Source organism: Scyliorhinus torazame, chromosome 17 (genome assembly GCF_047496885.1).
Source record: "Scyliorhinus torazame isolate Kashiwa2021f chromosome 17, sScyTor2.1, whole genome shotgun sequence".
NCBI classification, from domain to species: domain Eukaryota; kingdom Metazoa; phylum Chordata; class Chondrichthyes; order Carcharhiniformes; family Scyliorhinidae; genus Scyliorhinus; species Scyliorhinus torazame.
The window spans coordinates 50,318,378-50,334,078 of NC_092723.1; the positions used below are offsets into that span (position 1 = coordinate 50,318,378).

At 43.1% G+C, this 15,701-nt stretch overlaps 1 protein-coding gene across 4 annotated transcripts in view; it reads right to left on the reverse strand.

The window, feature by feature from the left end:
* The window catches only part of LOC140393868 (uncharacterized), a 191,829-nt gene that overhangs the window by 120,334 nt on the left and 55,794 nt on the right, over positions 1-15,701 (reverse strand). Inside the window, exon 1 of one of the 4 annotated variants that reach the window (XM_072480417.1) lies at positions 11,231-11,468. The exons of 2 other annotated variants lie outside the window; for them this stretch is intronic. In XM_072480417.1, the coding sequence (XP_072336518.1) occupies positions 11,231-11,268 (38 nt within the window). In that variant the 5' untranslated portion in view covers positions 11,269-11,468. Of the gene's footprint in view, positions 1-11,230; positions 11,469-15,701 lie in introns of those variants that run through there. One more of the 4 variants, XM_072480418.1, reaches the window with a different exon arrangement.

Below are 15,701 nucleotides of genomic sequence, written 5' to 3' on the forward strand. Positions count from 1 at the left end.
GATAAAGGTTGACCATTCCTTTAGATTTAGTACCAATGCAACAATTGAAAAGCAGCCTGCCTGACGTTTGTGACAGCACACAAGTAGTATATTGGTTGAATCGATGAGATAGCTGTCACATATGTGTGATTTAATGCCACTTTTAAAGAGGTTCTTCCAGTAGAGACAGTCAAAAAGGAACATGGGCATTGCAATGAGCTGAGAAAGTGAGAGAGACATAATTTTAATGAGAGTAACCTCCATATTCTCTGCTAGAAGATTCAATAAAGAAATAAAGAACACTGTGCCTGCATAGCAGAGTGAGCAGTAAAAGAAAATGTTAACGGAAGTGGCATACCCATATTGTCTGACCAGCACTACCAGTGGTTCAATGGCCTAAATAAGCTAACACAGTAAATTCTATGATCTATGATCTAATATCGATATCAGAATGAATGTCCTCTGCACCATGTTTCTGGCAAATAAAGCTTGTCTGAATGTTAGGATGCAGAAATACCAAAACTATCATGGGAATTTCACAGCCAAGACCTTTATTTTTCTTGTCTGGAAGATTTAAGGTTTTGTGAGGGCCATGTGGAATCCAGCATGGGTTTGTAGAGTCAAACAGAAAGTAACTTTATTGACAACAATATGTACACAAGGCCAGTAGTTCACTACTAGTTCCCTCTCCAGCCAGGACCACACTAACCAACTCAATTTATACAGCTGCACTGCTCTTGGGTGAGCTCATATTCCCCAAGGAACATGAGGTACCTCATTGTTCCCAGCCAATAGGATCCGGGCAGGTTATAACGCAAGGTTAAGGGAAGATCCAAGGCTCTTATTTACCATGATATTGTCATGAATACCTGACACCTGAAATAATTATTCCAGTGCTCTCTGCATTTGAATCTTAACTATAAGTGAACTGAAGCCTAGGCAGGCTCTGGGTAGATAGCAAATGACCCAAACAATTATCTGTATACTGGCATCAAAGAAAAAAATCCAACGTAAGGCAGTTGAGATACTTTTAAAACTTCTCCTACCAACCCCTTGTAAAACTCAGCTCCAGGTCAGTCACTTTCCTGCAGTCAAGGACAATATGCTTTGATTTCTACAGAGGGCTCTATAGCAAATGAATGCATTCCCCTAAAGGGATAAGAAGTTTTGTATCCAAATACCCACTTTCCTGACAGCCTAGGAAATTGCTCCATTCCCTGTCCATAGATTCCCATTCCATCAGCTTTCTTCCCACACCATGGTTGTTTTCATTCTTGTTTAAATGTCTCCCACCCTAAATTGTGGAAGATGGCGTTCAAAAGTGTACTCGGAAAAAACTTTGGGCAGTCAACGAAAATATTCAAAAGTTTCACGGAACTATTTATTTATTTGTTTATAAATTTAGAGTACCCAATTTATTTTTTCTAATTAAGGGGCAATTTAGCGTGTCCAATCCACCTACCCTGCACATCTTTGGGTTATGGGGGCAAAACCCATGCAAACACGGAGAGAATGTGCAAACTCCACACGGACAGTGACCCAGAGCCGGGATCGAACCTGGGACCTCGGCGCCGTGAGACAGCAGTGTTCTCGGAACTAATTGACTTCTTTCTGTTCATAATTGTGTTTTGAATGGATTCATCACATGTAGTGAGTTGCCTGTGTTTAAGGAGTGGTTCTCCATGAGTGTTGAAAAGGCCAGTGCTATCATATTAACAACTGCCTGCTCAATTCCTAAAATAGGAAAAGCTAAGACCACAAAAAACTGTTTAAGGAACGTTTTACTCTCTGGAATGATTTTCTATAGCAACAACAATACATCTTTGACAACCCTTCTTTAGTTCTAAAATGAAGTGACTTACTGGATCTCTGGCTGAATTGCTACACATCTATTCAACAGAATTAGTCACCGGCTAAGAGTACTGTAACACAAATATGGCTTTCTGTCTGTCTGACACAAAAGATGCATTCTATTCCAATTTCTAGAAAGGTGAGCTTCCACTTGACGCCTTCTCCGTAAAGAGATTTCGAGTACCAACTTGCAGTGGCCATTGGTTCATTGGATGACTTCTGTGACTGCTGCAAAGGACAAGGCTTTAGGCTGGAATTTTCTGACCCCTCCTGTGGGCGGAATCTTCCAGTCCGGTCGAAGTCAATGGACGTTTGAATGGCTGGCGGTATCTATCACGGGGGAACTCACCATGACAGGGCCTGAAAATCCCAAACTTGGATGACTTGGCCCCATTTTACCACTTCCATTTGATTTTGTTATTTTGCTGACTTTGCTTTTTGCTAAACCTCCTGAAATTTGAAGTGATTAAACAAAGGTGGATCCCACACCAGCCCAGAACAACTCAAACCAAAGAGAAAATGCTGGAAAATCTCAGCAGGTCTGGCAGCATCTGTAGGGATAGAAAAGAGCTAATGTTTCGAGTCCATATGACCTTTTGTCATGAAAAGTTTCAGATTCCAGCATCCGCAGTAATTTGCTTTTATCCAGAACAACTCAAAATAGCTGAAGTATTTAAATGATATTTTTGCTTTGTTAATTTGAGCAGGTAGGCAGGTTCCCAAATTTGTATTGGTTCATTCCCAGTTAACCAAATCTCTGAAAAAATGTTCCATGGGATTTCAGTCCAGCATTGCCAAGGGGGACTAAGGCTGGACTTTTGTCAACAGTGTGTGATTCAAGACGTCATGGACGTGGACGTGGAGAAGATGTTTCCACTAGTAGGAGAGACTAGAACCCGAGGGCACAGCCTCATACTGAAGGGCTGATTCTTTAATACTGACATGAGGAGGAATTTCTTCAGCCAGAGGATTGTGAATCTGTGGAACTTGTTGCTGCAGAAGGCTGCGTAGGCCAAGCCACTTTAAGACAGAGATAGATAGATTCTTGATTAATAAGGGATCAGGGGTTGCAGGGAGAAGGCAGGAGAATAGGGATGAGAAACATATCAGCCATGATTGAATGGTGGATCAGACTTGATGGGTCAAGTGGTCTAATTCTGCTCCTATATCTATGGTCTTATGGTCATCACTGGAACTGTGCAACACTACCATCTCACTTTTTTTTCCATTACCAACACATTTACAATTAAAATTCTAAGTGCCAGTGGCGTGCAAACATTCTGTTCAACTTGGCATGAGAGAAGATTTTCATTGGTACATCTGTGGGCAGTCAATTAAAGAACCTCCTGGTTAAACAGGGAGCCTCAGTATCACAGCAACAACTTTCCTGCCCAACTCCATTTCTATTAACATGAAAGCACAAGGTGTCATGGGTGTTTTTCATAATTAAATTTCACTTGTAAATATTTCATACTGTTGGTAATTGTTGAGATCAGCTCAGAGAACTAAATGTACTGAGATGTTTGGAACGCTTTCACGGCTACAGGGGAGTTAGGGACGTTTTCTTTATTGTAGAAGAAACAATGTTGTGTTTTTGCATGCGCACATTTATTTCATGTCCATGTTAGGATCGAGTGTTTCACGCATCACTCATTGGCTCTGCTGGCCCTCCCTTCTCTCTATTATAAAGGACATTGTCTGAGATCATTCTCAGCTGGGATAACTGAAGTGATGTAAGTGAACTCAAAGCTCTGAAAGATTGTCAGCCAACACCCTGAGGTGGACGCATATTTAGGTCCCTTTAATTCTCACCTTGATTGACTGTCTCCACCCTGCCCCCTCTCCCACCACGCCAGGACACTAGGCCCTTCCCCCTTTGAACCTCCATACTTTCGACCCCAACCTCTATCCTCCCATGGACCCTTCTTCCAGAACACCATGCCCCCAAATCCACTCTGCAACCCTCCTAACCACTCCCTCACCTTTGCCGTTTTTTTGCCTCCATGCAAGCCGCCATGCTCCTGCCACCCCCCCCCCCCCCCCACCTTGTGTAGTAGAGTTAAAAAAGGAAAACTGCTAAGCTTATACACAACTGCACAAAACTGACTGGTGCACACCACCTATAAACAAACATGAACCAAGTGCCACGATATTCCCGTGCACCTCAGATTTTATCTTGAAGGTAGGGCATAACTTTAAAAAGGTTTTATGTTAATGCATTTTCATGGCATGCAAGTGTATCGCTAGGAGGAACCCAACATGGGCCAGCACAATGTTCGACATGCAGCAAACACGTCGCTGATTCAACCCGCTATCGGAAATTAAAATTCCGATCCTGCCTAATTAAGTCATCCTGCATGCCATGTTTTCCATCCTTGTGGCCTCCATAAATTCCTCCTGTGCACACACCACCTTGCATTGGTCTATATTTAATTCCTTCCACTATTCCTTACTCCCATTCATATAATTTCTTTGAAGCCATCAAACGCACCTCTGCTGGCCATTTACAAATAACTTATCAGGTTCAGTAACTCTTATATAATGAGAAGTATCCTCTCATGATTTGTTAATTGTAACAACAGTGGAACTAAAGCATAGTTATGGTGACACTGCATCAATGCTGTCCTCCATAATTGTATTCTGGAAAATGATAGTGAGTCATAGAAATATGAAGGTGAGCAAGTGACATGTGGACTACAATGCTAAACTCTTAATGTCAGGCATAAGTAAGATCCCAATTAGATTTTACTGGATTCAGATAAGGCAAATGGGAAAGAAAAACCGGGATGATCATAGAATCATAAAATGCAGACAGCGCAGAGGGAGGCCATTAGACCTATTGAGTCTATACCGACCCTCTGAAACAGCACCCTACCTAGACCAACTCGCCCGTCCTATCGCTGTAATCCTGTAACCCCACCTAATCTGCACATCCCTGGACACTAAGGGGCAATTTAATCACAGCCTATCCACCTAACCTACATATTTCTATACTGTGGAGCACCCGGAAACCTGCGCAGACATGGAGAGAATGTGCAAACTCCACACAAACAGTCACACAAGGCCGGAATTGAACGCAGGACTCTGTGAGGCAGCACTGCTAAAAACTGTGTCACCCTTCAGCCCATGATAGGCTGGAGATCTTGAACCATGTCATAATATATACATAACAACTTGCTTACCTTGCAGGCCAAGTCGATGTCAGCAGGAGCGGAGCAAGCTAGTCCATTTCAGCGGGGGCAGTGCGGAAGTGATTTCTGGGAGGTAAGTTTCTCCTTTAAATAGATTTTTTTTAAAAATTCTAGTGTTTAAGGTGGGAACAGGAAGTCGACCCGCGGACTTCTGGGAAGACCCTCACCAATAAATTCTGGTGGAGAGGAAACCCGAGACACTACACGTGTAGTGTCTCCCACCCGCCCTCCTCCTCTAACCTAATAATAAAACCCTTTGGTGTGAGGTAAGTACCATATTTTATTATTGTTATTAATAATTTTTTTAAAAAAAATTTTAATATATAAAAAAATTTAATTTAGTTGTTAGCCAGATCTTGGTAGAAAGTTAGAGGAATGGCAGGGAAGGGAGTGCAATGTTCCTCCTGCAGGATGTTTGAGGTGAGGGATGCCGTTAGTGTCCCTGCTGATTTTACCTGCAGGAAGTGCTGCCATCTCCAGCTCCTCCAAGACCGAGTTAGGGAACTGGAGCTGGAGTTGGAAGAACTTCGGATCATTCGGGAGGCAGAGGGGGTCATAGATAGCAGCTTCAGGGAATTAGTTACACCAAAGATTGGAGACAGATGGGTAACTGTAAGAGGGACGGGGAAAAAACAGTCAGTGCAGGGATCCCCTGCGGTCGTTCCCCTGAGAAACAAGTATACCGCTTTGGATACTTGTGGGGGGGGGGGACTTACCAGGGGTAAGCCATGGGGTTCAGACCTCTGGCACAGAGTCTGTCCCTGTTGCTCAGAAGGGAAGGGGGGAGAGGAGCAGAGCATTAGTAATTGGGGACTCTATAGTCAGGGGCACAGATAGGAGATTTTGTGGGAGCGTGAGAGACTCACGTTTGGTATGTTGCCTCCCAGGTGCAAGGGTACGTGATGTCTCGGATCGTGTTTTCCGGGTCCTTAAGGGGGAGGGGGAGCAGCCCCAAGTCGTGTTCCACATTGGCACTAACGACATAGGTAGGAAAGGGGATAAGGATGTCAGGCAGGCTTTCAGGGAGCTAGGATGGAAGCTCAGAACTAGAACAAACAGAGTTGTTATCTCTGGGTTGTTGCCCGTGCCACGTGATAGTGAGATGAGGAATAGGGAGAGAGAGCAATTAAACACGTGGCTACAGGGATGGTGCAGGCGGGAGGGATTCAGATTTCTGGATAACTGGGGCTCTTTCTGGGGAAGGTGGGACCTCTACAGACAGGATGGTCTACATCTGAACCTGCGGGGCACAAATATCCTGGGGGGGAGATTTGTTAGTGCTCTTTGGGGGGGTTTAAACTAATGCAGCAGGGGCATGGGAACCTGGATTGTAGTTTTAGGGTAAGGGAGAATGAGAGTATAGAGGTCAGGAGCTCAGATTTGACGTCGCAGGAGGGGGCCAGTGTTCAGGTAGGTGGTTTGAAGTGTGTCTACTTCAATGCCAGGAGTATACGAAATAAGGTAGGGGAACTGGCAGCATGGGTTGGTACCTGGGACTTCGATGTTGTGGCCATTTCGGAGACGTGGATAGAGCAGGGACAAGAATGGATGTTGCAGGTTCCGGGGTTTAGGTGTTTTAGTAAGCTCAGAGAAGGAGGCAAAAGAGGGGGAGGTGTGGCGCTGCTAGTCAAGAGCAGTATTACGGTGGCGGAGAGGATGCTAGATGGGGACTCATCTTCCGAGGTAGTACGGGCTGAGGTTAGAAACAGGAAAGGAGAGGTCACCCTGTTGGGAGTTTTCTATAGGCCTCCAAATAGTTCTAGGGATGTAGAGGAAAGGATGGCGAGGATGATCCTGGATAAGAGCGAAAGTAATAGGGTAGTTATTATGGGAGACTTTAACTTTCCAAATATTGACTGGAAAAGATATAGTTCGAGTACATTAGATGGGTCGTTTTTTGTTCAGTGTGTGCAGGAGGGTTTCCTGACACAGTTTGTTGACAGGCCAACAAGAGGCGAGGCCACATTGGATTTGGTTTTGGGTAATGAACCAGGCCAGGTGTTGGATTTGGAGGTACGTGAGCACTTTGGGGACAGTGACCACAATTCGGTGACGTTTACGTTAAGGATGGAAAGGGATAAGTATACACCGCAGGGCAAGAGTTATAGCTGGGGGAAGGGAAATTATGATGCCATTAGACGTGACTTGGGGGGGATAAGGTGGAGAAGTAGGCTGCAAGTTTTGGACACACTGGATAAGTGGAGCTTGTTCAAGGATCAGCTACTGCGTGTTCTTGATAAGTATGTACCGGTCAGGCAGGGAGGAAGGTGCCGAGCGAGGGAACCGTGGTTTACCAAAGAAGTGGAATCTCTTGTTAAGAGGAAGAAGGAGGCCTATGTGAAGATGAGGTGTGAAGTTTCAGTTGGGGCGATGGATAGTTACAAGGTAGCGAGGAAGGATCTAAAGAGAGAGCTAAGACGAGCAAGGAGGGGACATGAGAAGTATTTGGCAGGAAGGATCAAGGAAAACCCAAAAGCTTTCTATAGGTATGTCAGGAATAAGCGAATGACTAGGGAAAGAGTAGGACCAGTCAAGGACAGGGATGGGAAATTGTGTGTGGAGTCTGAAGAGATAGGCGAGATACTAAATGAATATTTTTCGTCAGTATTCACTCAGGAAAAAGATAATGTTGTGGAGGAGAATGCTGAGCTCCAGGTAAATAGATTAGATGGCATTGAGGTACGTAGGGAAGAGGTGTTGGCAATTCTGGACAGGCTGAAAATAGATAAGTCCCCGGGACCTGATGGGATTTATCCTAGGATTCTCTGGGAGGCCAGGGAAGAGATTGCTGGACCATTGGCTTTGATTTTTATGTCATCATTGGATACAGGAATAGTGCCAGAGGACTGGAGGATAGCAAATGTGGTCCCTTTGTTCAAAAAGGGGAGCAGAGACAACCCCGGCAACTATAGACCGGTGAGCCTCACGTCTGTAGTGGGTAAAGTCTTGGAGGGGATTATAAGAGACAAGATTTATAATCATCTAGATAGGAATAATATGATCAGGGATAGTCAGCATGGCTTTGTGAAGGGTAGGTCATGCCTCACAAACCTTATTGAGTTCTTTGAGAAGGTGACTGAACAGGTAGACGAGGGTAGAGCAGTTGATGTGGTGTATATGGATTTCAGCAAAGCGTTTGATAAGGTTCCCCACGGTAGGCTATTGCAGAAAATACGGAGGCTGGGGATTGAGGGTGATTTAGAGATGTGGATCAGAAATTGGCTAGCTGAAAGAAGACAGAGGGTGGTGGTTGATGGGAAATGTTCAGAATGGAGTTCTGTCACAAGTGGAGTACCACAAGGATCTGTTCTGGGGCCGTTGCTGTTTGTCATTTTTATCAATGACCTAGAGGAAGGCGCAGAAGGGTGGGTGAGTAAATTTGCAGACGATACTAAAGTCGGTGGTGTTGTCGATAGTGTGGAAGGAAGTAGCAGGTTACAGAGGGATATAGATAAGCTGCAGTGCTGGGCTGAGAGGTGGCAAATGGAGTTTAATGTAGAGAAGTGTGAGGTGATTCACTTTGGAAGGAAAAACAGGAATGTGGAATATTTGGCTAATGGAAAAGTTCTTGAAAGTGTGGATGAGCAGCGGGATCTAGGTGTCCATGTACATAGATCCCTGAAAGTTGCCACCCAGGTTGATAGGGTGGTGAAGAAGGCCTATGGAGTGTTGGCCTTTATTGGTAGAGGGATTGAGTTCCGGAGTCAGGAGGTCATGTTGCAGCTGTACAGAACTCTGGTACGGCCGCATTTGGAGTATTGCGTACAGTTCTGGTCACCGCATTATAGGAAGGACGTGGAGGCTTTGGAACGGGTGCAGAGGAGATTTACCAGGATGTTGCCTGGTATGGAGGGAAAATCTTATGAGGAAAGGCTGATGGACTTGAGGTTGTTTTCGTTAGAGAGAAGAAGGTTAAGAGGAGACTTAATAGAGGCATACAAAATGATCAGAGGGTTAGATAGGGTGGACAGTGAGAGCCTTCTCCCGCGGATGGAAATGGCTAGCACGAGGGGACATAGCCTTAAACTGAGGGGTAATAGATATAGGACAGAGGTCAGGGGTAGGTTCTTTACGCAAAGAGTAGTGAGGCTGTGGAATGCCCTACCTGCTACAGTAGTGAACTCGCCAACATTGAGGGCATTTAAAAGTTTATTGGATAAACATATGGATGATAATGGTATAGTGTAGGTTAGATGGCTTTTGTTTCGGTGCAACATCGTGGGCCGAAGGGCCTGTACTGCGCTGTATTGTTCTATGTTCTATGTTCTATAATATGGGTTCTTTATGTTGCAATGGTGGTGGCTCACTAATGAGATCTATTTACAGTTTCAAGTATGGTCTTGCCTAGTGTTGCCCCCACTGTTTCTGTATTTTCTCCTTCTTGTGGATTCTGACCCAGGCATCTTACCGGGTTCTCTCCATTGCTCACCCATCTGGTAACTGCCTAGGTTCTCTGAATCTACATTATTCATGATCTGGAAACATCTCCTCTTAGGTCCATGTCTCTAGTTAGGCTTCAATTTTCCATGCCTTTGGATACTGATCTGTTTCCTTAATTTAGTTGTCATCTTTCTTATCACTGTTGATCACCACTGTGTTACCATGGTATTATCACCAAATCCCGCTCTGAAACCATGTATTAACATATATGTAATATGGGTTCTTTATGCTCCTGTATAGTGTCTCAGAGGCTTGTGTTTTTAGACATATACACCTTTATTGGTCGGTTTTAACTATTTATCGTTCTAAGTATGATCTTGTATGATGCTGCTCCCACCACTCTACCTGCTTACAGAGTGATCTTCTAGATCTTCTAGACTGTTCTCTGATCATGTGACTATATACATCACACTGTGGACTGTGCCACTCTCCAGTCTCATGATAACCCTTGCTTGGCAGAGCATCTTACATTATAATGCATGCAGGCGCATATCAGCACATCCCCCTTTCTTTTTCAAACATGCTCCTCCCTTCTAATAGAGAATGCAACACAATTTTTATTTCCTATCACAATACAACAAGGTCTTGTATTATAAAGTCCAACAGGTTTGTTTCAAATCACTAGCTTTCGGAGCGCAGCTCCTTCCTCAGGGGAATGAAGAGGTATGTTCCAGAAACCTCCTACCAACCTCCTACCAACATCCTACCAACTGTCCTGGCTTGAGACAATTCACACATCTTTAACCTGGGGTTACCCCTATCTCTGGATCTGTAAAGACTTAATTACCTGCAAATGCTTGCATTCAAAGCATTGTCTTGCATCTTTGACTTTGTTTATATATATGTTTCTGGAACATACCTCTTCATTCACCTGAGGAAGGAGCTGCGCTCCGAAAGCTAGTGATTCAAAACAAACCTGTTGGACTTTAACCTGGTGTTGTAAGACTTCTTACTGTGCTCACCCCAGTCCAACGCCGGCATCTCCACATCTTGTATTATAAAGCATGAAGGAACATATCATCACAATCTATGCCATTCAAACACACGCAGTTTTTTCTGCCAATGAATTAACCCGATGGCAGCATAGTTCCTGACAAAATAAGACATCGGTGTGAAATGAGGAAATTGCAGCGTCATTCAATATTAATAGTTAGATTATAAACAGTATCAGACCTGTGACGTGATAAAGCTATCTGGAATTTAAATTACAAATATGTATAATAATAAATGTTTGACAACTTTTGTTGTTTCCAGATGAAGCGCAGGAGCAAAATAAATTCTGGGCTCACAGGCTTCTGTAATGACCATTTAAACATCAATTATTCTGTAAGCAATAATTAGGAGGGGGAAAAATAAATGTGTTTGGGCTAACAGACACAGAGTAGCCGTGGTGAAAGATTTCCAACTACATCAGCAATCTGCAGACTTTAGGTAGTTGATTAGTCCAAAAACAAATCTGCAGGAACAGGTACTGAAAGGATATTTTAAACAAGCTCTTCCACTTTACGTTCTTGCTTAAGCAGAGAATTATTTGCTTATAAATAGTTTCTACTCTGCAATCCTATATGCCTGAAATTCCACCAGTCTGTACATTTTAAAAGGCACGGCAGACAAAATGTACAGCATTTGGTTTTAATCTCCTTTGCACATGCATCAAACTACAAGGTACTTATTTTTGACTTTGTATTTCTCACAACAATTATCCTGCAGCATTCAAGTGAAAATGAATACGGAAGTAGCCAAAGTGTTAAATATTAATAGACACCTACCTGGAGAGAGCAGTCCAATTTTTTCTACCGAATGACATTTTATCCCTCAGGCTTTGTTAATCTGTGTCGAAAAGAACTCCCGTGCTAACATCTGCACTGTTCCATATAGTTTAACAACCAGAGACACAATGTGTAAATAAACGTCCTTCACTGTTTTTCATATGCCGAATAGTATTCATCCAGTCAGTGAAGTGCACCTTCACCCTAGCCTGTTCGTACTCCCCTGTGCTGCGGTCACGTGGTTCTTATCAGTTGTGTTGTATACTGTAACTTACCTATTAGCTGCACCATTTAAAATCTGAATTGTCCTAAGCATCATGTTAAAATGTTTCAACTAAATCCAAATCTCTACAAATGTCAACGTAAGAGTATAAGTTAATGGATGAAATTAAAGGCTTTTAGGTTTGTCATTGTCCTTTTTTGTTTTTATATGTTTATTTTCCAAATATATTTTGAACTGATAGAGGCAGAAATATAGCAGTTCAGAACTTTTATTTATTGTTAAAGGGATGAACCTAACCATGCTGGTTATTGTAAGGGTCCTCACTTGCCAAAGGGTCTCCTATTGCCAAATTTGTCATTGAAAAATTATGACAATTTTAAACATGTAGAAAAAAACTGACATGCAGCTACCAACATTTTATTAAATTACACAGTTAGATTCTAAAACGGAAGTTGCCAATGATTACAGTGATTGTGTTTTCAGAATAAGGGGCTGCAGGAAGTATGGAGTTATCTTTGTTTATTTGGTCCAAAGTCAGTTTTCACTGAAGATTATAAAACAACTCACAAGAGTCTCAGAGATCTAAAGTGTATTTAGAACACACCCAACTTTATGCAACAAGAATTTCCATGGACGCAGAACTATTAGGACATAGCACAGTGCGGTATGTCTCCACAATTCTTTGATTTGGTTTCTTTTGTTTTAACTGCTATGCAAAGTGGCATGGAATTCTCTATTTTGGAATTACATAATACCAGGTCAGATATGGCCACATCAAACAGGATTAACCCTTTCATCTTCTGACTTCAATATTTCTTAAGCGGTCCTACACCAGTTTGCGGTATTAAAGTTAAGTGGCTACAAATTCAGCAGTGCTGGTTTTCGGATGCAGCAATGCGCAGTTACCCCATGTTCGATCGAGTTAATGCAGACAGCACATCATCGCAGCATGCAACCCAACCCAAACTGCACCGCTAACTAGCTACGCTCTCTGCAGGGGGCTTGGGCATGTGCATGGCTAGCATAAGTTAAAGCTAGCCTGAAGTCCGTAAACAGGAGTTGCATTCTGGCTGCTGGAGGTGGTGGAACTGTAGTTTAATGGGTTGACAGATGGGATACACTAATTTATGATGTAGGTGATGATATACCACTGACATCAGCCTCTTGAGAGAGAGATTGGAATTGTGCCTAGGAGCAACATGCCTATATTATAGTCTGTTTATAAAAGTAATACTAATAAAAAAAAGTGTTAGGCAGATACAAGAGTATGTTGACAGTTTCTCTCAGAATCAAGTCCCTCGCCTAGATTTTTAGACAGAAAGACCCATCTCAGAACATGCTGGCAGTCGTGAAGGCCTTGATGTTTAAAACACATTGGTGCTATCGAAGGAATTGCAGAGCGAAGAGCCTCTGAAAGCAGCTTAAAAACTTTTAGCTGAAGAAGGAGGGACTCTGGAGAGAGCTAATGAATATTGTACCTGTTGAGCAGCCCCTGCCCTTCCCTGCCTGTTTGACTGCCTGGAGGGCCAGCAGAGAGCCTAGCACCAGGAGTTAGGCAAATGTCATTTTCTCTGGTACTACAGCGTCAGGTCTTCGGCAAAATTTGCCAAAGTTTCAAGATTGTCATTTTCTTTATACAATAGGCCCAGAGCAGATGATGTTCTCTTAAGGAAGCCTGAGCAGGAATCCAGCACAGATTTGAAGTCCATTCTGATAGATTTTAAATCCACCATTGAACCCCGTTATCGAGCAGGTGGTTCAGTGCACACTGCAACTCGAACTCTGAGCACCAAATTGGGCCATCATTTGGGGAGACTCCAAGGCTTCACGTGACTCTATGGATTGGGTAGGCCCATGAGCAGTGGCCCCTCCCATAATAAAAGCCACCAAGCCAAACGAATGGGTAGGAAAATCTACACCAGCAGCCATTTTGAATTGCTTGCATTGTGGCCTGAAAACTCAGCATAGACTGTCCGGTTTCCAACATGGCAAAACTGGACATTTCAAGCATTTCTGCAAACCCAGAAATTTTAATTTAAGACCAGAAAGTATCTGTGAAACACATTCCTTGCAAGGAATGGAAAGTCAAAAAATAAGATGAAACTATAGAATTCCTCAGGGAAGTAAATAGTCTTAATCTAGACTACTGGTCAGTAATAGTCCAAGTTCAAGTTTTAAAATTGATACTGGAGCTGCTGTTAACATATTAGCAGATGACCTCGATTGGCTTTAGCCAATAAACCTTCACCCATCAGACATCAATTGACAAGATCCAGACAGAATAGACATTCAAATCAAAGGCAGGATTATTATTCCTTTTAGCGACAAAAGGTGACAGATTGTTGATTCTCTTTATTTTTTTCACAGTCAATAGACATCCTTACTAAGTGGCGATATTGGCATGCCTCTAGGAACCCTGGAAAAAAAAGATAATTCTCATCACTTAAACGACTCACTGTCTTTCATACACCAATCTTCAACCTTTTATTTAGAAGCAGTGGCAAATCAGCCTTTAGAAGCTGAGGAAGTCAACATCTTCCTTTCACAGAGGCACCATCAACTAGGCTAAGAATAGAGAAGAATGTTACGAATCTCTCAGTTCTTCGTGAAGTAAGGCCTGAAGTGATGGATACAAAAGGAATTGCAGACGATGGTTACCATCCCTATTAAGGCCTGATAGATCTGAATTTGTTCTTCCTCGAAAGTGATGAGGAAGAGCCCTTGCAGTAGGGGTGATCTCTTGTTGGTTGAGGTCCTTGGGAATGATTTTTCCCATTGATGGATGAGCTTATTGAAGTCTCTGCTGATTTTTTTAGAAGAATCAGCTGTGCTTTTAGTGGTTGAGCAGTACTCAAATCTTAGTTTGACTGAATCTACCAATGCATTGCCCACTTTGTCTCCTGTTGCCCCTGAAGAGTCTTCCAGAGAGAATGATTTGCCTGCTTCACCATTAGAGTCCACTGCTAAAGAGCTGGTATCACTGCTAAAGAGAAGGTGAAAGTCAATTGGCACCTATATCTCAGTCCCAGTTGAAAGTCCTCCGCCCTTCAGAGTGGAGGTCAGCACAGAAGCTGTGACTGAATCTTCAGCACTTCTGAAGCTGCCCAGTCCTGTTGAGCAATATTGTCCCAGAGTTGCTTGTCTACAGCTAATTTCTCTCATTATGAAAGATAATGCTATGTTGTCACCATATTCCCAGCAATTCTTCCCATTTTCCATGGTGGAGCAACCTTGTATAAAGTGAAGTGAGGCTCTCTTATTCCTGACTACAGAAAGTAAACGGTCCTCCAGAAATATCATTAGGAAATCATCTCTTCTTCTTTTCCTGACAGCCTGACAGGAAGTCAGTCTTTTTCTCTCCTTTGTCATCCAAGTTCATTGATATCTCAGATCTTCAGTGCCTTTTCAGTCACTGATACAACAGTGGGTGATACAGCTGTGACAATCTTCCCTGGAGCTGAAGATCATGCCGGTTCTGAAATGTCTTCCCAGTGTCCTTTGTAAGTGATGTAATGAGGTTCACACCCACAACAGGCGAGAACCTCATCTGAATACATTTTAATACATTTACATATAATTAATAAGTCCCCCCACCACATGATCCCCTCTCACTGAACGTCACATCGGCGAGGTTTACAACAGGTTTAGAAATCGAGAATTAGTCGAGGGGCTCCCCCCGGGGCCGCAAAGGTAAGCATCGCTCCCAGGGGAGAGGGACAATACCGTGCAATGCCCTGCAATTCCCCATGGCACTGCCCCCTGGCACAGCTTGGCACTGGAGTAACTTTCCGACTTTGAATTTCCTGATAGTTCCCCTTAGCCTCTGAATTCACAAACTTGAAAATTTACGATGCACTGTGCATAATTTGCACACGATTATTTCAAAAGAATGGCAGTGCACACAAGTTTTCAATACAGGCTCGGGGAAGGCCAGGCTCCACATTTGGGTACAAAGATGGAAATTACCCCACAGTCTGCCAAAAGATACTATTGTAGACCAGGTTGGACTTGCTCCTGGATTCAGTATTGTGCTAAGACATTTACACTAATATTTTAGTCTGTTAAGCCAGAGCCAAATATTGAGGTACATTTGGAAATCCCACCTCCCATACCAAAAGGTGAAGCCTTCCAAATGTAAAAGAGAACATTGTACAGAGTCTACAGACAAATCAGTCCTCAGTTTTCAAAAATGTGGGAAAACAGGCACAAACCCATCTGTCTGACAACTCAGTGGGTGGGCTATGCATA